Source organism: Thermobia domestica, chromosome 8 (genome assembly GCF_964235325.1).
Source record: "Thermobia domestica chromosome 8, izTheDome1.hap1.1, whole genome shotgun sequence".
Taxonomy (NCBI): Eukaryota; Metazoa; Arthropoda; class Insecta; order Zygentoma; family Lepismatidae; genus Thermobia; species Thermobia domestica.
Window position 1 is genome coordinate 17,337,209 of NC_137461.1, and position 23,007 is coordinate 17,360,215.

The 23,007-nt window shown below is 36.0% G+C and overlaps 1 protein-coding gene across 1 annotated transcript in view; it reads right to left on the reverse strand.

Moving 5' to 3' along the window:
• Positions 1-23,007, reverse strand: part of LOC145692725 (solute carrier family 13 member 2-like) — a 117,745-nt gene that overhangs the window by 42,809 nt on the left and 51,929 nt on the right. Inside the window, exons 6-7 of the mRNA XM_081768150.1 lie at positions 6,282-6,401; positions 4,756-4,878 (exon numbers count right to left, since the gene is read on the reverse strand). Of these exons, the coding sequence (XP_081624276.1) occupies positions 4,756-4,878; positions 6,282-6,401 (243 nt within the window). The remainder of the gene's footprint in view (positions 1-4,755; positions 4,879-6,281; positions 6,402-23,007) is intronic.

Below are 23,007 nucleotides of genomic sequence, written 5' to 3' on the forward strand. Positions count from 1 at the left end.
TTTGACTCGGGCCCTTTCGTAGCGGTGCCCCTTTTGACTCTGCTCCTTTTTATGAAGGGCGTTTTCACTCGGGACTTATGTTGTGGAGACCTTTTGACCCGGGCCCTTTTGATGTGGGGTCATTTTCACTCGGACCCTTTTTTAGCAGAGCCCCTTTTGACCCGGGCTCATTTGACGCAGGGCCCTTTGACTCGGATCCTTTTCTCGCGAGCTCCTTTTGGCTATGGCTCTTTTTATGAGGGGCGTTTTGATTCGGCCACTTTTGACTCTGTCCCTTTTGACGCAGGGTCGTTTGACTCTGGCTCTTTTGTAGCGGAGTCCCTTTTAACTCGGGCTTTTTTATGAGGGTCGTTTTGATTCGGGGCCTTTTGACTCGGGCCCTTTTGTTGCATTGATATTTCGACCCGGGTCCTTTTTATGAGGGGCGTTTTGATTCGGACCCTTTTGACCCGAGTGCGTTTGACGCAGGGCCTTTTGACTCGTGCCCTTTTGTTGCGGAGATCTTTTGACTCGGGCCCTTTTGTAGCGGGGCCCCTGTCGACCCGGGCTCATTTGACGCAGGGCCCTTTTTACTCTGGTCTTTCTGTCTTTGCCCTTTTGTTTGGTCCTTCTGACATGGAACCTATATAAAACGCAGCAGCTGAAATACCTGTGGCAAGGGGCCTGGGGAAGTATGAGTAAATCGATGATCGATCGATCCAGGGCACAGTAAAATTAGTTACACCACTGTTCATATCTATTTCTTTCTATTCTCTCGACATCATGTCTGGAGATGAATGTTCTGACTAATAGGCTACAGTGGCGAAAGACGATATACGCTATCAATGATATATGTTATGACTATTAATATATATAGGGAATAAAACGAAAAATTCTATATCGGACTTCCCCTCCACCCGTTGGAAAAAATCCTGCGGGCGTTAGTGATTATGATGTTGCTTAGTTACTGTATTATATTGTTCTATACACGGAATAAATACTTATGTGTTTTATATAATAATGAGAACCTTATTTACATTTATTACGGCCCTTGCTTTACGAGAAACATTTTCACGTTCAGCGTAATCAGTTTCCATTCTAAAATAATTACAGTGAGGCGAATGAAATAATTCACGCACAGATTTAGGACTTAGAATAATGTCTTGCGAACATGTCGTAGTAAATCCCTGAAGATTAAAAAGTGCTAGTAGCAGTAATTAGCTTAGTCGTTTCCTATAGTCCCTTAGTGAATTACATAAATCTTACAGATGTTGTATCTCTTTCTTTCTCCTCTCTATACATCATGTCTGGAGATTAATGTATGGACAAATAGGTTACAGAGGCAATTTTAAAGGTAAGATGATCTACGCTATCAGTGACAGATGTTGTGGTGTTTAACTTAACATATAAGGCAATAATACGAATCTTTTCAGAGATGACAGTGCACTGATGCTTCAAATCTGTGCCTTTACTCCCTATACCTACGTTATTTTCCTAGTCAAAATAAAAACTCTTCAAAATTAATCACAAATTCTTATGCAACCACCCCTTCTTTAGAGTACTGCGCTGTCACATACCCGTCACGGCGATGTAAAGGCACTTTTGGCGACGAGGATACATGTGTAATATGTATACATTTATTGTCTTATTGAAGCTTTCGTAATCTGGAAATAAACTTTTGATTTGCTTTTAATATATAAAAAGCCTGCTCCCCTAGAAAAATTTGCAGGCTACACCCCTAAATGACTATGTATTAATTTCTGCAAAAATGGCACAGGACCTAAAATTTAGGTCTAGTGCCTATATTTTTAGGAATTGTGCCGTTTAGGACTTATGAATGTCACCCACTGTATTGCATAATAAATGTTCTTTGTTCAATTTTAAATTTACTGCGTTCTTTATGTATACAGTTGGTATTTAATGTTCACTCGTGAAATGTCTAGTGAGCTTTTGTCGTAATTAAGTAAACTTTGGTGGATTTTTGTCCTACTCTTAATAAAATACGCCCCGCACAGTATATATTGCAATTCTGAATGTTTGCTTGGTTTCAGAAGTCTGGTAAAATATGCTTTTTAAACATTATTTATTTATTTATTTTTGTTTAGGAATTTGTATTGGGATTCTCGTATCTCCATTCGAAAGAAACGAATTTCTTAACTAATTATGTAATTGATTCTTAGAATGAAATATGTTGTATTATGTAATTCGTGTATAAGTGCAGAACAGATAGTGATAATAATAATCTTAGTAATACAAATATAGCTGTTACTGTTGGAATTAGCTACGTTCTAGTGCCTATATTTTTAGGACTTCTGCCGTTTAGGACTTCTGGATGTCACCCTTTTGGGGGTGGCCATAGACTTCACAATGACGTTTTTGCTGACATTTTGAACGGAGATCATTTTGCACAAGGTAATTTTAGAGAATCGAGACTTGTTCCTTTTCTTTCACTTCCGAACAGGTTTCCAACGATATGCTATTTGGCCCCCTTACCTTTTGCAATTTTTGAGTTGGATCCCGCCTGAGACCCTGCGGGTGGCCCTGGACAACACCTTTTGGTTTGATACGTTGTACTGTTAAAACGATCAAACACGTGTTTTCCTGCTTTGGCATCTGTCTCATCGTTTTCGATTTCTAGGGGTGGAAACGGATTTTCTGGACACCCTGTATATTCATATAACTCGCACAGTATATGCATTCGGAAATTTTTTATTACAATTTTGTAATAGGTGTCATTAGTGCTTTTGATTGGTATATAAACCATCTTCCACTTCGATATATAATCTCCCTCTCCTCCCTTTAAGATAAAACAAACGTAAGCCATAGTTTCATTAAACCACCAAGAGATGGCAGTTGAAGTTCTAGTGAGAAAGGAAACAGCTATATTGTTCTCAAAGTTGTTACAATAACTTTTACGTTAATTTGTGGAAAACAATAAAAGTGTGGCTTGCAGCAGTTTAACTTTAATCAGTGGCGGATCTAGCCAGGGGGTGGGATAGGGCCTAGGCCTCCAGCTTTTGAGAGACAAAAATAATTTAAACTATTATTTATATATTTTTGAAAGTTTATAGTAAACTCATATCTATCATAGTCTGGGTTTTGCCTGCTCCCTCCAGTTTTTAACTTCTAGATCCGCCACTAACTTTAACGATTCATTTCATACGTCACACAACACAATCTTGTCAGTAATAAGGAATTAATTTTTAAAAAACGTAAGTTACGTACAGAAATGGTTTAATATGAAAAGAAACTTCAAATTCTTTATAATAAGAATAGGTCATAATTGAATAAAAGTATCAAATTATACTAATTTATTATTTTGCTATTATTACTGTTATTAGAAGTACATTAGTTTACTTATTAATGTATATGTGTTACATTTGGATACCTAATTCCATGTGTCCACTTTGGACCTAAATATAACGGGAATATACTATCGTTAGATTCACAGAAAGGAACAAACAAATTAAAGATCATGTTTAAATTTTATGAAGCTCTGTAGATATAATGGAACGGCACTGATTTTTACTAATCTATGCTATTCAGAATATTTGAGTGTTTATCATTAGAGTCGCAGCCATAAAGCCATGTCGACTTCATTAATAAAATTGCTTCAGTATTAAAAGTGATGTAAAAATTACAATATGAGCTGTAATCAAAGTGGTCCGTCGATGAGGACGAATAGCCTGTTTGAAATAAAATTGCTAACACTAAAAATTGTAACGAACAACGGACGGTAGTGGGGCCAGACATACTATATATAAATTGTTCTAACTTCTCAGTAACTTAAAGATTGTATCAAACTATTAAAAATGTCTATAAGTAAAATTGTTTAAAAATGGAGAATTGAAAAAAAGGTGAGAGTGAAACACTCATGTACTTATCTGTCTGGTAGCCATATTGATTCCCTAATATTTCCTGTGGGACGTTCATTGGCCGTATTAATAGAAGAAGAGGGAGAAGAAAAGTAACTGTTTCAGGCGCATTTTTGAAAGAAGGTAGTCAATGTTAGCTGCGTATTATTTTAAGTGTAAATAAAAATGATATAATCACAGAATTTAAAAATACAATGATGAGATGGATCCGAGATAAGGGTTAAATTCCAAAGTTGGGCGTCCGTTTGCAGCGAAATTTTTAAAATTTACAGGAAAGATATGGATAATTTGATCGTTTGTGTGCTTGATAATATATAAGAGTCTCGAAAAATCTGTTTATTTGTTATATATAAGCGGTTATAAACATGGGACTATACGGCGAGCGGAAGGAACTACTTGGCGCAAGGTAACCGAACAGTTGCATTGTGGGAAAGAAACGAGCATTTATGTTATCAACATGGCGAATGTACAAGGGCAATGAACTAGCAGTTTTAACATTTGTGAAGCAATACATTGATAACGAGCAAAATCTTTTAAAAGTTTATGAAGAGCACGGATTAATGAACCTAATAACAAATTGCAGAAAGTGTGGAAAGGAGATAACAGCGAAAAAACTTGACGAAAACGGACGCCCAACTTCGGAATAAATGCCCGAGAGAAATTAAATTCTAAATGAAGGAGGTGATTTTACAAGAAAAGGTATATTTTAATGTTATTCTTTAAAATATGTACACGTACTGAAATCTACATATTGCGTTTCACTAAATGTTGTTTCGCACTTTTACTTGTAGGGTTGCAAAAACTAAGATAGACAAATTCAAACGCCATCGCGACTCAAAGTTTGGGACATCCAGTGTAGCCTGTATTTTGAATAACATATGCAGAAAGAATAAGTACTTACGTTGGCCAGCCATAAAAATAAATGCAGAGCAGAGTCCAAGTTAAAGCAATATTAATTAACATCCCTGGTATGCTTAGACCCATCCACATGCCAAAGTTTAAGTCATCTGATGTTGGGTAGTATCTGCAAAGAGATTACAATTACTAAATCATGTTAGAAGAAAAGTCATTAAATTTATTCCAACCATTTGCCGCACAGAAAACAGAACTGTCTCCTATGTGCTGTTATCAAGTTACTCTGCTGTATCTTTGAATTTTAGCTCTCACTGTTGTGCCTTTTAGGTTAAAGAAATCGATAAAAAACGAATGGTGAAAACAGTGGTTGAAATTTTACAATTTTATCGATTTAATACGATAGTTTCGATGCTTGACAGTGTGTGGTCGGAACATAGGGGCGAATCAAAGCAAAATTTTCACCCGGGCAAAGTGACTTTGGCGCCCCCGTAATCCTAGCCTACCACATTTTATTCCAGTGATTTGAATATTTTAAACCCATTTTTCAAAAAGGACTCTTAATATTCAAATATATACATATGGTATCAATTACATTGTTTTTTCTTATTATTATTTATGTACAGATATGTATAAACAAAAACAATATCGAATAGCATTTATTGAATATTACTAATGGTTACATGATTATTCCTATATTGTAAATTGTTTTGTTATACCAAAAACATCAGGATTCATTCTACCATATATCGACTATGTAACAATCTATTCTAATAACGTGAAATAACAATAAATACATGCATTTCACATATGTTGAAAGTGTTTTACGCGAAGCAATGTAAATAAACCTTTTTATAAAGGTAACCAAGAAAGTTCTGTCGCCTTTTGTGGATATTTGTGTCAGACGTAAGATGGCGTCTTGTTCCGTCTGCACTGAAAAACATTCGTCCTTGATATCGCCAAATCGGCCTCACACTTGTAAAGTTTATGACGAATTAAGCAATCGTCTTATGTTCGTGCTGATGATAATGGACACATAGAGTATTTGTAATAGTATAGCTAAAATTTGAAGATTTTGCAAGCATTTTGCAATTTATCCCATTTTTGCAGTATGTTTTTATCAATACACATATGGACTTTTAAAATCAGGTCATTCTTTTTGAAACACCCTGTAGATTTGTACATGATTAACTGTATGAATGTTACTCATTCTAGCTTAAGATTTAATCTAACAAAAGCAAACACTTAACCTGTGTTATTTTCGGAAACATATCGGTGCCTTCATTAGATACATTATCTGCTAAAGACATCAGAGAGCGTGTTTGACGAAGGCAAGGACATATTGCCGAAACTCTAGTACATATTAGTAATAACAAGTGTTTATTTTGGTCAGAATTTGTTTTTATTTAACTCATGGTTAAGTGGTTGAAGAAAACTGTGAGGCCTTTATTTGACCACACGAAATTAAGCCTTAAAAGCTATATCCAGTATCTTTGTAGTTTTATTATAATACTCCTTTGTATAGTGGAGGAACAGCACTCTGGGAATGCAACTGAAGGTCACAGAATTACTCACTGTTGAAATTGTCCGAGATAAACTAAGTTAGCAGGTGTGCCAATCAGTGTACCAGTGCCTCCAATAGAAGACGAGTAACAGATACCCAGAGAGAAACACATAATGTTTGTGCGATTCTGTCTGAAACGAACAAAATTGTATAATGTTCATACTTATTCTAGTAGCAACAAACACTACAAAAACTAGTTACAAGAACATTAAAATAATTACTATATTCTACTTAAATTAGAGATAGAATGAAATGTTGGAAGTGAGCAACACTTTGGAGAGAACTGCAGTACAGAACAAAGATGGCGTGGGGTCAATATGTAAATTTGAACCATGACCCACTAACCCACCATCCGACGTGCTCCACTCTGATCAAGTACACAACGTTATGCACTCTGACCTACCATAACCCACTCTGATTCACCAGCGACCAAAACCCATCATTATCACCTCTGACTCATGATCCACACCCTCCTCCCCACTGACTAAAGAGTTTGAAATTATCAGTACTGGGAGTTTGAATTTCTACGGTCAATCGCTCAAGCACCGCTCTGTTGCAATACCAGTAGATCTGACCTTTACGATATAAGATGGTAAAATATGACGAAATTTGGAAGTCTCAAAACAAGGAGTTAAAGTAAACTAACGTAAAGTAAAAACAAAACCTGTAAAATTCGACTGTGTCTCGAAGGCCAAGTAGTAAGTCCTATTGCTATTATTACAATTACAAATTTCAATAGCCAAAAGTGTCTGAAGTTCTTTTTTCACTTAGATATACTAATCTCAGATAAATAAATAGAATCAAATGGGAAAGAAAGCAAAATGGAGGCCTTGAAAGTAAAACGTAGACAAATTCACAAAGCGTTCAGAAGATGCTGCCTATCAGGCATTGAGCAGAGTGTGTCGGTGGGTCAGAGTGAGTCACGTTGGGTGGTGGGTCATAGTGGGTGACGTCCTGTTGACCCACTCACAAATATTGACCCACGACTCACTCCATCTCTGGTAAAGAAGGGATACTTATCTACTATATCTAATCATTATTATTATCATCATAGATGCTTTGTCATTAATGGCAGGAAGTGTTGTCAACGAGACAAGAAGTATTTCTTTAAATTTCAGGAGAGACGAAAATTCTTACTTTTGAGATAAAAAAAAAACGTTATATGAGCAACACTCAAGTGTTAAATTTCAAATACTATTCTAGTGTTACGAGATTTATATTATTTAAAAAAAACTATAAACTGCTGAACACAATGAAGAGTATTAATCAACGTTTAAAAATATGCAAGTCATTGCACAATATATTCCAATAATAAATTTGATTTACATGTTGTTATATCACACTCTTCGTGAATCTTTCGTGTCGCAAAAGGATTCTGATAACTTTTAGAAGACATAAAGATAAAACCAGGACACAAATATTTACATAAATTTACAAAACGAGATGAGAAAATTTTGAGACGAGACAAAAAATTCTCTGAGAATCGAGACGAGATGAGAAAACCGTTATAGGGTAAACAGTATGTAGTATATATCCCTACATTTATTATGTCATCATCTCTCAATATGTTCATTATTTATGCCTGAATTTAAACTTCTGAAGAAAAAGTTTTATTTATAAACAATACTTGATCTGACTTAAAAAACTTATTTTTTTCTCTGGAATTATATCCGAAGAATTGCTGTCTCTAATATGTAATGATAAGCGCCAACAAGGTAAAAAATGTTAGGGAGAGGGGGTTAGTTACAATAAAGTCTAATTACGTAGCGCTTTCAACTAATTTCTTCAAATATAAATATTTACAATAATTTATGGATTGCAGTCATAAACAAAAAAATCTTAAGCAAGGGAGGTATTTTGTAGAAATAAAACGGCGAAAATTATAATACATTGAAACATGGAGGCTTAGCCTTTTCAATAACAACATTGGGGAACGCCATGGACAGCAAACATAGCCCGCCATTGCAAGCATCAATCAGAAGCCGCAATTTCAACCACCAATCAGAAGAGTCCAATCACACAGACAAGAAGTATATATTCCATGCATTCTATTCGCCCATCATACCTTCCTGAAGACTAAAACAATGATGTCAGTCCTCGAGACGTTGCAAGATACAATAGTATTTACCTGGCTACTAACCAGAGAAGAATTGTTTGCAATTCGACATTAGCAAAGCTACAATGAATATTTTAAATATTGCAGATGTTAACGTGATGTGATCCCCTAGGTTAGGGCGCCTATGAACGTAATGGCTTACAGTTATATTGTTAACGCTGAAATAAATTAGTAGTAGTCACTACCAACAAATAAATCTTGAATATTTTCTACATAATAATAATAATAATAATAATAATAATAATAATAATAATAATAATAATAATAATAATAATAATAATAATAAGCGGGTTTCGTTTCATCGTATGAAACAGGGATGCGCACGAGTCCAGTTGAGTTGAGATTTAAGCCTGTCTCGACTCATCTCGAGAAAATGTTGTCCCGACACGTGTCTCGACTTGAAAATATGTTTCTGTCTCTACTCGTGTCTAGACTCGACAGTTTCTGTCTCGACTCGACTTGAATTCCAGACGAGACGTCTCGAAATTCGAGTCGAGACAAAATATATGAGTTAAAATATACGCACAAAACAGCCAGTACATTACCTACCTAGTTGTCAGCATGTCCACCTTTGGAACGAATAACAACGGCGAAGCGTCTTGGCATGGACGCAATGATTCTTGGTAGGTCGCTGAAGTTGGTACCACATGTGCACAGCACACAAAGGTCATCTAATTTCCATAAATTACGGGAAGGGGACGGTGCGCTCTGACGTCACGTTCAATCACATCCCAGATTGATAGACTAATAGGTTGATAGATTACTATAGAATCTGCCAATTGCTCATTCAGACAATTTATGAAGTTCACTTTACCGCAATAGTTTTATACAAACTAGATAATCTATTATTATTATTATTATTATTATTATTATTATTATTATTATTATTATTATTATTATTATTATTATTATTATTATTATTATTATTATTATTATTATTATTATTTGAAGTACAATCAAATATCATGACATTAGTTATTGGTTTTAATTAACTGAATTGAGCTGAAAATTAAATCTTAATCTCGAAATGTTAACTATTAAGTTTATGCGTTCTGTACCTTTGTAAAGTAATAAATGCTGGAATTGATTTCAAGGCTGAGTGAATAATTTCTTCAAAATAATATTAAAAATTATAGAAAGATTTCCGAGAGATTCGAGTCGAGATTTCTAATAGCAGTCTCGACTCGACTCGAAAATTCGAGTCGAGAAATATGTTTGTCTGGAATTTTACAAAGTGTGTCTCGACTCGAGTCGAGTCGAGTCAAGATTCGAGACATGTCTCGACTTGTGCGCATCCCCAGTGTGAAAATACGGTAGACTTCCAAACTATGTGAAATGAATACGAAGTAGTGTAGTGTTGTTGGGACCTCCAATGATTCGATTCTCAGTCCATTGTCGATATGGATTTATGTCGTTATACCCAAAAGTCTACCAGAGGATAGTAACCGTCTGTTTACAAGTATCAAAACATAACTAGAAGACACTTCCTTTTTCTTCTACTACTGCTTTGATAGATTTTTCATGAACAACTTTTCTGTCAGCCCAATCTTTCTTACTTCAGAACCTAACATCTGCAGCTATAAGCAGAAATCAGGAAGATGATGGTAGCCAGATCATGTTTATGAAGCATTTGGTCAAAACTATAAAAACTTCAAACAATAAGGACAATTATCTCTTTCGGGCCAGAGCTAATGCTAGCTTTGCAAGATCTTATAGAAAAACTAGAAGCAGATCCTTGCTTTAGGATCAAAAGCTTGGATTCCAGGGACTTTGCTGGAAGTCAGGTAGCAAGAACTTCAATATAAATTACAGGAGACTACTGACACTTATAAATTTGAATGTCAGGTGTCAGAGCATTTGTAAGACCACTTAGCCTCTAACTATGCTCATGTTTAATTTTCGTTTTCGTTTTATGTAAATGATATATTAAGCGATATTCCCAATTTTAAGTTAAGTCTTGAGTTACTACGGGTAACGATTGCATGTTAACCTTTCGCATCCTCGCTAAGACATTCTTAGAGTAATATGAACCTTAAGTACGATTCCAGTATTCAGTATTCGAGTAAGATAACAAAACTGATTTTTAGTACTAGAAGATGGTGGAAATGTGGTCTCTTTTCTATGAAAAGGATTTCTTTATTATATATATATATATATATATATATATATATATATATATATATATATATATATACATATGGGTTTATTTGTTTTGCTTGCCTGATGAGTTACTTCAGGAAACAGATCATGAAAATTGTGAACAGAAAAGAAAAAAAAATGAAATTTCACAGTTTAACTCGTTATTATTATATGATGATGATCTGATTTTATATACGAAATGATAATGACTGATTTTTTGACTCTAGTTAGCATTTAAATTTAGTCAAGGGCCAGAAGATACGCTCAGATGAAACATACATGCCATTAATGAACCGTGAATTATGTTAATCCCTTACTAATTGTGGACCTGGATGTAGCTATGAACCTGGTCTAAGGGCACATTGCCACGTTAAATGAATCTTGTAGCTGTCATAAAAACTTGCAATCTTGCAAAACTTTGCAAGACTTGCAAAAAAAACTTGCAATCCGATCTTTCGATTTACTATTTAGATGTTACAACTTCTTGAAAGCAAGGGAGGTGTCTCCACATATGCAGCACTGCACTCTAGTGGACAAACAGTGAACTTCCTCATTAAAAACGTGTATTTTGGCGCACTTCCCCTCCCTGTCCAAAGAATCCGTTGTTTCGGAAGCGGCGAAACTGGTTTTTCTTTTATGTCAGCGGGAGGGAAATAGCAGGTAGCAAGCAAGACGATCCAGAAAGTTGCACATTGTTCAACTCCTTGCAAGATGGAAAAATATTGTGTGTCCCTTACAAGACTATGTTTACATGGTAAAATATGGTAGTGTTTCAAGAATTTTTTATGACAGCTACAAGATTCATTTAACGTGGCAATGTGGTTTAACGGGTGGCTTCCCATTTTGCCTAACACTTTGTCAACTGTCAATCACAGATAATAATCACATGTGCCATTTTAAGTGAAATGCCAATTCCCATTTGGTCTAATTTCCATTATCCCGAACTATCTTATCAGGAAGAAAATACCCCCTATATAGAAGATCTGACAATGTTTTCATACTTATACATAAACAAGTGACAGAAACTTACATACAAAAGCCCTTGTTGGGGAAAGGAATGATTATCTATTTCATATGGGCTGCAGGGAAGCAAACTGGTTCACACTGGTTTTTCATGAATCTAGTAAATTAGACCACGAGAAACATGAATTAGAAGAAATTTTGACGATTCGAATTTCGGAACTCGAGATATTCGAATTTGAAGTCACCAGGGAAGCAAACTGGTTCACACTGGTTTCTCATGAATCTAGTAAATTAGACCACGAGAAACATGAATTTGAAGGAATTGTGACGATTCGAATTTCGGAACTCGAGATATTCGAATTTGAAGTCACCAGGGAAGCAAACTGGTTCACACTGGTTTTTCATGAATCTAGTAAATTGGACCACGAGAAACATGAATCTGAAGGAATTTTGACGATTCGAATTTCGTAACTCGAGATATTCGAATTTGAAGTCACCAGGGAAGCAAACTGGTTCACACTGTTTTTTCATGAATCTAGTAAATTAGACCACGAGAAACGTGAATTTGAAGGAATTTTGACGATTCGAATTTCGGAACTCGAGATATTCGAATTTGAAGTCACGAAGGGAGTAAACTGGTTCACACTGTTTTTTCATGATTCGAGTAAATTAGACCACGAGATACATGGATTTGAAGGAATTTTGACGTTTCGAATTTCGCAACTGGAAATATTCGAATTTGAAGTCACAAGCGAAGCAAGCTGATTCACACCGGTTATTGACAATTATCGTAAATTAAACTGTGAGAAACATTGATTCGAAATAAATTTGACGATCACACTTTTGAAACTGAAGATACTTGATTTTGAAATATGGATGCCGTTGCGACGGTTTCCTGCATAATTTTGATATGAACCTTTCTGTGGACTCCGATACATGAAAATTTGTTTCCCTTTTCCTTTCGTATGTAGTAATTAGGACTTTCCGAATCGTAATAGTTTGTTTGATTTATTGATAAATAGTAGTGTATATAACAAATAACTCTTGTTTATCGAATATACTACTTTTTAGTTTTTGGCACGTAGCCTACTATATATTTTTCTACTAGCCTACTATATTTAAAGTACTCCTTTATATTTTATTGACTGAGCGGCACGCTGAAGCAACATAAGTAGAAACGTAGAAAATAGGAAATGGCACTACCTAAGCATAATATACTTAAAAAGATCGAAATATTTACAAGTGAATAAAACGAGTGACGATCAATCAGAAGTAATCATGTTCATCTGCTTTGGATATATTGGAGTAAAAGTTCTCTTCCTCCTCCTCCTCCTCCTCCTCCTCCTCCTTCTTCTTCTTCTTCTTCTTATTATTATTATTATTACAGTAAAACTTGTATGAAACTGAATGTATTGGATTCAACATTTTCTTACGTTTGGGTCAGATTTCCGTTTTGCACAAATTTGGGAAGAAATAAAATTAACCATTGGGACTTTAAAAGGTTTCCGATATAGATAAATTTTCGCCTTATTTAAGTTTTGATTAATACAAATTTCACTGTATATGAAAATAATTTGTTTTACTCTTATGTTATGTGGAGTTCAAGAAACTAGTGGAAAATATTAACTATAGGAGCATTTTATATATGATGCCGTATAGATGGCAGAAAAGAAATAATGTTTCCGGTACATAAAGTTTCAGCTTCATGTTTGATGTAATTTGTAACTAACTTACAGGTTATTTTGTAATAATTAGTTATTTCCTGGAAATTAATATTTAAATACAAATTGCATGAATTGTGAAGTTTATGTGAACTACTTTAAAACAAACTGTTATATTTACAGTATCCTGGTAGTATATAATTTCTGTTGTTTAAATCTTGTCTCTGTTCCTGTTGTTGAGAGTGCATGCCAATTTTTGGTGATTGATTTCAGGCAGCAGTTTGGTTTTTCAACAAACTCATACTATATTAAACAAAAGAACAGATGAAGCAGTGGCGAAAGCCAATGATTACAACAGAAAAGAACGACGAGGGCATATGGCCCGAACTGGTAAACTTGACAAAGGACAACTTTCTTAGCATATTCAATTCTGAAGAGTTCGCAATTAAATTTCTGCAGAAATACCAGTTAGTTCATCGTCCAGAAGATGAGTACAGGGAGGAGTTCACCTGCTTTGTGTGCCACAGTCACTTACGGGTCATAAATCAGAAAGATCTGAAATTGGGTTGGGGCTTTCGCTGCTCGAACCAAGGATGCAGATCACGAAATTGTTCAGAATGTAAGCGTCTCAAGCGAAAGTGCAAACCACCATGTGGACAGCGATACTCCCCTCTTCACAACACAGTTTTTGAGAACACCCATTTGAAATTTACGGAGATCCTTCATCTCATTTACATTTGGCTACAAGGAGACGAATCACGACGAATGGATGCTTTTGAAAGAACTAACGTTACCCCACGTGTTATTTCAGAGTGGACAAAAGTGTTCCGAGAAATATGTCATTATGCTGTCGGTAAGCGGCGAAAACTCACCGGAGAAATCGAGATGGATGAATGTCATCTGTATACTCGTAAAAATCATCAAGACCGGAAACTGAGAGGAGATTCTCTGTGGGCCGTTGGTGCTGTTGAAAAAGACACTGGATACTGCTTCGTGGAAATTACAGAAACGAGAAATGCAGAAATCCTGGAGCAAATAATCCGTGATAATATTGAAGAAGGATCAACAGTGACAACAGATCATTGGTCTGGATATAATAATATATCCAAAAATTGCAATGTTAACCACAAAAGAGTAAATCATTCACAGTGCTTTACAAAACTTAATGTAAAAATCACGAGGGAAGGGGATTCATATAAGTCCGACCTTGTAAAAGTAACAACAAATCACTGCGAAAATATGTGGGGGAAAATGAGACCTCACATCAAATGTGTCCGCGTATACAGAAATAAAGAAGGAGAGCTCATCGAATTCGCATCCACGTATTGCGATCAATTTGTGTACTTCCAGAATATTCTCAGGCCTTTCAAATACAATCATAAAGGCTATACATTAAAAGATTGGCGGCGAATGTTTCAACAGTTCTTGATCGACATTCGGAACGTTTACCCTGGCATTGGTGGAGTGCGATATGAACACCCTAAAGATGTAGAAGAAGAACTTGATGTCTATTTGGTCGAGGAGCCTCGTCGACACAACCCTTCCTTACTTGAGATGGATCTTTCTGAAGCTCATTTAGAGTCACTAGGAACGCAAGTACAACGTAAGGAGGTGACATTCTCTGAAACACTAGCCAAGCCAGATCAACATTCATCTTCCCAGCCATTGGGTCAGTTTCTGGAAGAGCTGAACACCCGATCTCGTGATGCTCTCACATGGATACGCTTTCATCACGCAGCTGAAGATCTCAATGCTTTTCTCCCAACTCTTCATTGGGTTAGTGAAGCTTTCCAAACTGTTCAACATCAAGAACAGATCTGCGGCTGGCAAATTCCACCAAATCATCCCTCAAGAGATACACATCATATGCAGCGACACCCTCAGTTGGCTTTCTTACTTAGTGATTTCACAATTCCACATATAAATGGTTTGGGTAACTGTTTGTTCAACGCAATTAGCTTTGCTCTCTTTGGTCATGAGTTTTACGCCTATTTTTTACGACTCTACACCGTCAAATATATGTGGGAAAATCGAAACTGGATACTCACTCCTCGAGAAGATCCTCAAGATGAACTTCAACGCGTCCAATTCTTTATTGACAACGAAGGAGATCTCCTAAACTATATATATCATAGCTCTGAGGTAGTTACTAACGAAAATATGAATGAAGGAGGTATAGCTCGAGAAGGCTGGGGAGCAAATATCCATATGGCCATTCTGGCAAGAGCACTTTGCAGACCAATACACTGTTATAGTCCGAGTAGAAGAACAGGATTACCAGCAATTGATCAATGTCAAACTATTCAAGAAAAAGTAGAAGAATTATTGAGGTGCGGGAACCGATATACGCTTGATGTTAACAATGAACATGAGCCCTTAAGAATTTGGGTTCTTGACGCACATATTGAACCTCTAATCAAGATTCGAGAATATTTGAATCCTCATTTTCTTGAGTTGTAAACATTTTGAGACTGGTACTTACTATACATTAAACCTAGCCTATATAGTGTAATTTGTTATTCTGTATATTATATCTATGTTGTACCTGCATGCCATTCATCTAATTAAAATGCATAAATTTAGAATACAGAGAGGATGTATGAGCATTTAAACAAGTGCCATTCGTAATTTTCAAATCTATATGTAGGAACATGTGAAGCAACCTATCAAGAACCGCAAAATTATCATTAGATTACAAAGTGACTGAATGTCTTGCATTAAAAACTGTTGACTCAACGAAAGTTAATACCCATACCCTAAACAAACAACATGCCCGAAAGTAGAATAAATACACGATTGAGTCACAAATTGCTAATCCTAGAATGCCTGTAGTTGTTCAAAAAATCTAAATCAAAAGCAATAATACAGTACTCTGGTAGTGATATACAACAACAACAACAATAGCAATAATAATAATAATAACTTTGAGCCTCCCGAGGAGTTATGGTACTTTCAGATATGTTGTTTGTTCACAGTATAATTTCAGTCGACGACTACTCAAAATGTGTCAATTTAAAAAGACATAAAGAGGCACTTTGTTCACAACTAGCAGCCTCTAGTTATAGCTCCGAAAATTGAAAAAAAAAAATCCCCAAATTAAAAAAAAAAACTCAAAATTAATTCACTTGCGACCCTCGGTCCATGTAGGCAAAAATTTTCCAAATTAGTTGTAGAATACACCCTCTAATTAATACAGCGAATTTCCAGTTACTCTGCATACGAACAGTGAAACCTTTTATGAATCAGAAACAGGAAAAGAACTTCTTTCAAATATTATGCTGAAAATCATCTCCATTATGTCATATTAAATTTCAAATTTGCAAGTATTCAACTTCAAAAGTCTTATCGACAGAGAGTATTGGAATCAATATTCATCGTAGTGTAATTTACGATAATCAAGAAGAAAAAACAAATAAAAAAACAGTGTGAACCAGTTTGCTACCCTGGTGACTTCAAATTCGAATATCTCGAGTTCCGAAATTCGAATCGTCAAAATTCCTTCAAATTCATGTATCTCGTGGTCTAATTTACTAGATTCATGAAACAAACAGTGTGAACCAGTTTGCTACCCTGGTGACTTCAAATTCGAATATCTCGAGTTCCGAAATTCGAATCGTCAAAATTAATTCTAATTCATGTTTCTCGTGGTCTAATTTACTAGATTCATGAAAAACCAGTGTGAACCAGTTTGCTTCCCTGGTGACTTCAAATTCGAATATCTCGAGTTCCGAAATTCGAATCGTCAAAATTCCTTCTAATTCATGTTTCTCGTAGTCTAATTTACTAGATTCATGAAAAACCAGTGTGAACCAGTTTGCTTCCCTGGTGACTTCAAATTCGAATATCTCGAGTTCCGAAATTCGAATCGTCAAAATTCCTTCAGATTCATGTTTCTCTTGGTCTAATTTACTAGATTCATGAAAAACCAGTGTGAACCAGTTTGCTTCCCTGGTGACTTCAAATTCGAATATCTCGAGTTACGAAATTCGAATCGTCAAAATTCCTTCTAATTCATGTTTCTCGTGGTCTAATTTACTAGATTCATGAAAAACCAGTGTGAACCAGTTTGCTTCCCTGGTGACTTCAAATTCGAATATCTCGAGTTCCGAAATTCGAATCGTCAAAATTCCTTCAGATTCATGTTTCTTGTGGTCCAATTTACTAGATTCATGAAAAACCAGTGTGAACCAGTTTGCTTCCCTGGTGACTTCAAATTCGAATATCTCGAGTTCCGAAATTCGAATCGTCAAAATTCCTTCCGATTCATGTTTCTCGTGGTCTAATTTACTAGATTCATGAAAAACCAGTGTGAACCAGTTTGCTTCCCTGGTGACTTCAAATTCGAATATCTCGAGTTCCGAAATTCGAATCGTCAAAATTCCTTCAGATTCATGTTTCTCGTGGTCTAATTTACTAGATTCATGAAAAACCAGTGTGAACCAGTTTGCTTCCCTGGTGACTTCAAATTCGAATATCTCGAGTTCCGAAATTCGAATCGTCAAAATTCCTTCTAATTCATGTTTCTCGTGGTCTAATTTACTAGATTCATGAAAAACCAGTGTGAACCAGTTTGCTTCCCTGGTGACTTCAAATTTGAATATCTCGAGTTCCGAAATTCGAATCGTCAAATTTTTTTCGGATTCATGTTTCTCGTGGTCTAATTTACTAGATTCATGAAAAACCAGTGTGAACCAGTTTGCTTCCCTGGTGACTTCAAATTCGAATATCTCGAGTTCCGAAATTCGAATCGTCAAAATTCCTTCTAATTCATGTTTCTTGTGGTCCAATTTACTAGATTCATGAAAAACCAGTGTGAACCAGTTTGCTTCCCTGGTGACTTCAAATTCGAATATCTCGAGTTCCGAAATTCGAATCGTCAAAATTCCTTCAGATTCATGTTTCTCGTGGTCTAATTTACTAGATTCATGAAAAACCAGTGTGAACCAGTTTGCTTCCCTGGTGACTTCAAATTCGAATATCTCGAGTTCCGAAATTCGAATGGTCAAAATTCCTTCAGATTCATGTTTCTTGTGGTCCAATTTACTAGATTCATGAAAAACCAGTGTGAACCAGTTTGCTTCCCTGGTGACTTCAAATTCGAATATCTCGAGTTCCGAAATTCGAATCGTCAAAATTCCTTCTAATTCATGTTTCTCGTGGTCTAATTTACTAGATTCATGAAAAACCAGTGTGAACCAGTTTGCTTCCCTGGTAACTTCAAATTCGAATATCTCGAGTTCCGAAATTCGAATCGTCAAAATTTCTTCTAATTCATGTTTCTCGTGGTCTAATTTACTAGATTCATGAAAAACCAGTGTGAACCAGTTTGCTTCCCTGGTGACTTCAAATTCGAATATCTCGAGTTCCGAAATTCGAATCGTCAAAATTCCTTCTAATTCATGTTTCTTGTGGTCTAATTTACTAGATTCATGAAAAACCAGTGTGAACCAGTTTGCTTCCCTGGTGACTTCAAATTCGAATATCTCGAGTTCCGAAATTCGAATCGTCAAAATTCCTTCTAATTCATGTTTCTCGTGGTCTAATTTACTAGATTCATGAAAAACCAGTGTGAACCAGTTTGCTTCCCTGGTGACTTCAAATTCGAATATCTCGAGTTCCGAAATTCGAATCGTCAAAATTCCTTCTAATTCATGTTTCTCGTGGTCTAATTTACTAGATTCATGAAAAACCAGTGTGAACCAGTTTGCTTCCCTGGTGACTTCAAATTCGAATATCTCGAGTTCCGAAATTCGAATCGTCAAAATTCCTTCTAATTCATGTTTCTCGTGGTCTAATTTACTAGATTCATGAAAAACCAGTGTGAACCAGTTTGCTTCCCTGGTGACTTCAAATTTGAATATCTCGAGTTCCGAAATTCGAATCGTCAAAATTCCTTCAGATTCATGTTTCTCGTGGTCTAATTTACTAGATTCATGAAAAACCAGTGTGAACCAGTTTGCTTCCCTGGTGACTTCAAATTCGAATATCTCGAGTTCTGAAATTCGAATCGTCAAAATTCCTTCAGATTCATGTTTCTCGTGGTCTAATTTACTAGATTCATGAAAAACCAGTGTGAACCAGTTTGCTTCCCTGGTGACTTCAAATTCGAATATCTCGAGTTACGAAATTCGAATCGTCAAAATTCTTTCAGATTCATGTTTCTTGTGGTCCAATTTACTAGATTCATGAAAAACCAGTGTGAACCAGTTTGCTTCCCTGGTGACTTCAAATTCGAATATCTCGAGTTCCGAAATTCGAATCGTCAAAATTCCTTCTAATTCATGTTTCTCGTGGTCTAATTTACTAGATTCATGAAAAACCAGTGTGAACCAGTTTGCTTCCCTGGTGACTTCAAATTCGAATATCTCGAGTTACGAAATTCGAATCGTCAAAATTCCTTCAGATTCATGTTTCTCGTGGTCTAATTTACTAGATTCATGAAAAACCAGTGTGAACCAGTTTGCTTCCCTGGTGACTTCAAATTCGAATATCTCGAGTTCCGAAATTCGAATCGTCAAAATTCCTTCAGATTCATGTTTCTTGTGGTCCAATTTACTAGATTCATGAAAAACCAGTGTGAACCAGTTTGCTTCCCTGGTGACTTCAAATTCGAATATCTCGAGTTCCGAAATTCGAATCGTCAAAATTCCTTCTAATTCATGTTTCTCGTGGTCTAATTTACTAGATTCATGAAAAACCAGTGTGAACCAGTTTGCTTCCCTGGTGACTTCAAATTCGAATATCTCGAGTTCCGAAATTCGAATCGTCAAAATTCCTTCTAATTCATGTTTCTCGTGGTCTAATTTACTAGATTCATGAAAAACCAGTGTGAACCAGTTTGCTTCCCTGGTGACTTCAAATTCGAATATCTCGAGTTCCGAAATTCGAATCGTCAAAATTCCTTCTAATTCATGTTTCTCGTGGTCTAATTTACTAGATTCATGAAAAACCAGTGTGAACCAGTTTGCTTCCCTGGTGACTTCAAATTTGAATATCTCGAGTTCCGAAATTCGAATCGTCAAATTTTTTTCGGATTCATGTTTCTCGTGGTCTAATTTACTAGATTCATGAAAAACCAGTGTGAACCAGTTTGCTTCCCTGGTGACTTCAAATTCGAATATCTCGAGTTCCGAAATTCGAATCGTCAAAATTCCTTCTAATTCATGTTTCTTGTGGTCCAATTTACTAGATTCATGAAAAACCAGTGTGAACCAGTTTGCTTCCCTGGTGACTTCAAATTCGAATATCTCGAGTTCCGAAATTCGAATCGTCAAAATTCCTTCAGATTCATGTTTCTCGTGGTCTAATTTACTAGATTCATGAAAAACCAGTGTGAACCAGTTTGCTTCCCTGGTGACTTCAAATTCGAATATCTCGAGTTCCGAAATTCGAATGGTCAAAATTCCTTCAGATTCATGTTTCTTGTGGTCCAATTTACTAGATTCATGAAAAACCAGTGTGAACCAGTTTGCTTCCCTGGTGACTTCAAATTCGAATATCTCGAGTTCCGAAATTCGAATCGTCAAAATTCCTTCTAATTCATGTTTCTCGTGGTCTAATTTACTAGATTCATGAAAAACCAGTGTGAACCAGTTTGCTTCCCTGGTAACTTCAAATTCGAATATCTCGAGTTCCGAAATTCGAATCGTCAAAATTTCTTCTAATTCATGTTTCTCGTGGTCTAATTTACTAGATTCATGAAAAACCAGTGTGAACCAGTTTGCTTCCCTGGTGACTTCAAATTCGAATATCTCGAGTTCCGAAATTCGAATCGTCAAAATTCCTTCTAATTCATGTTTCTTGTGGTCTAATTTACTAGATTCATGAAAAACCAGTGTGAACCAGTTTGCTTCCCTGGTGACTTCAAATTCGAATATCTCGAGTTCCGAAATTCGAATCGTCAAAATTCCTTCTAATTCATGTTTCTCGTGGTCTAATTTACTAGATTCATGAAAAACCAGTGTGAACCAGTTTGCTTCCCTGGTGACTTCAAATTCGAATATCTCGAGTTCCGAAATTCGAATCGTCAAAATTCCTTCTAATTCATGTTTCTCGTGGTCTAATTTACTAGATTCATGAAAAACCAGTGTGAACCAGTTTGCTTCCCTGGTGACTTCAAATTCGAATATCTCGAGTTCCGAAATTCGAATCGTCAAAATTCCTTCTAATTCATGTTTCTCGTGGTCTAATTTACTAGATTCATGAAAAACCAGTGTGAACCAGTTTGCTTCCCTGGTGACTTCAAATTTGAATATCTCGAGTTCCGAAATTCGAATCGTCAAAATTCCTTCAGATTCATGTTTCTCGTGGTCTAATTTACTAGATTCATGAAAAACCAGTGTGAACCAGTTTGCTTCCCTGGTGACTTCAAATTCGAATATCTCGAGTTCTGAAATTCGAATCGTCAAAATTCCTTCAGATTCATGTTTCTCGTGGTCTAATTTACTAGATTCATGAAAAACCAGTGTGAACCAGTTTGCTTCCCTGGTGACTTCAAATTCGAATATCTCGAGTTACGAAATTCGAATCGTCAAAATTCTTTCAGATTCATGTTTCTTGTGGTCCAATTTACTAGATTCATGAAAAACCAGTGTGAACCAGTTTGCTTCCCTGGTGACTTCAAATTCGAATATCTCGAGTTCCGAAATTCGAATCGTCAAAATTCCTTCTAATTCATGTTTCTCGTGGTCTAATTTACTAGATTCATGAAAAACCAGTGTGAACCAGTTTGCTTCCCTGGTGACTTCAAATTCGAATATCTCGAGTTACGAAATTCGAATCGTCAAAATTCCTTCAGATTCATGTTTCTCGTGGTCTAATTTACTAGATTCATGAAAAACCAGTGTGAACCAGTTTGCTTCCCTGGTGACTTCAAATTCGAATATCTCGAGTTCCGAAATTCGAATCGTCAAAATTCCTTCAGATTCATGTTTCTTGTGGTCCAATTTACTAGATTCATGAAAAACCAGTGTGAACCAGTTTGCTTCCCTGGTGACTTCAAATTCGAATATCTCGAGTTCCGAAATTCGAATCGTCAAAATTCCTTCTAATTCATGTTTCTCGTGGTCTAATTTACTAGATTCATGAAAAACCAGTGTGAACCAGTTTGCTTCCCTGGTGACTTCAAATTCGAATATCTCGAGTTCCGAAATTCGAATCGTCAAAATTCCTTCTAATTCATGTTTCTCGTGGTCTAATTTACTAGATTCATGAAAAACCAGTGTGAACCAGTTTGCTTCCCTGGTGACTTCAAATTCGAATATCTCGAGTTCCGAAATTCGAATCGTCAAAATTCCTTCTAATTCATGTTTCTCGTGGTCTAATTTACTAGATTCATGAAAAACCAGTGTGAACCAGTTTGCTTCCCTGGTGACTTCAAATTCGAATATCTCGAGTTCCGAAATTCGAATCGTCAAAATTCCTTCTAATTCATGTTTCTCGTGGTCTAATTTACTAGATTCATGAAAAACCAGTGTGAACCAGTTTGCTTCCCTGGTATCTTCAAATTCGAATATCTCGAGTTCCGAAATTCGAATCGTCAAAATTCCTTCAGATTCATGTTTCTTGTAGTCCAATTTACTAGATTCATGAAAAACCAGTGTGAACCAGTTTGCTTCCCTGGTGACTTCAAATTCGAATATCTCGAGTTCCGAAATTCGAATCGTCAAAATTCCTTCTAATTCATGTTTCTCGTGGTCTAATTTACTAGATTCATGAAAAACGAGTGTGAACCAGTTTGCTTCCCTGGTGACTTCAAATTCGAATATCTCGAGTTACGAAATTCGAATCGTCAAAATTCCTTCTAATTCATGTTTCTCGTGGTCTAATTTACTAGATTCATGAAAAACCAGTGTGAAC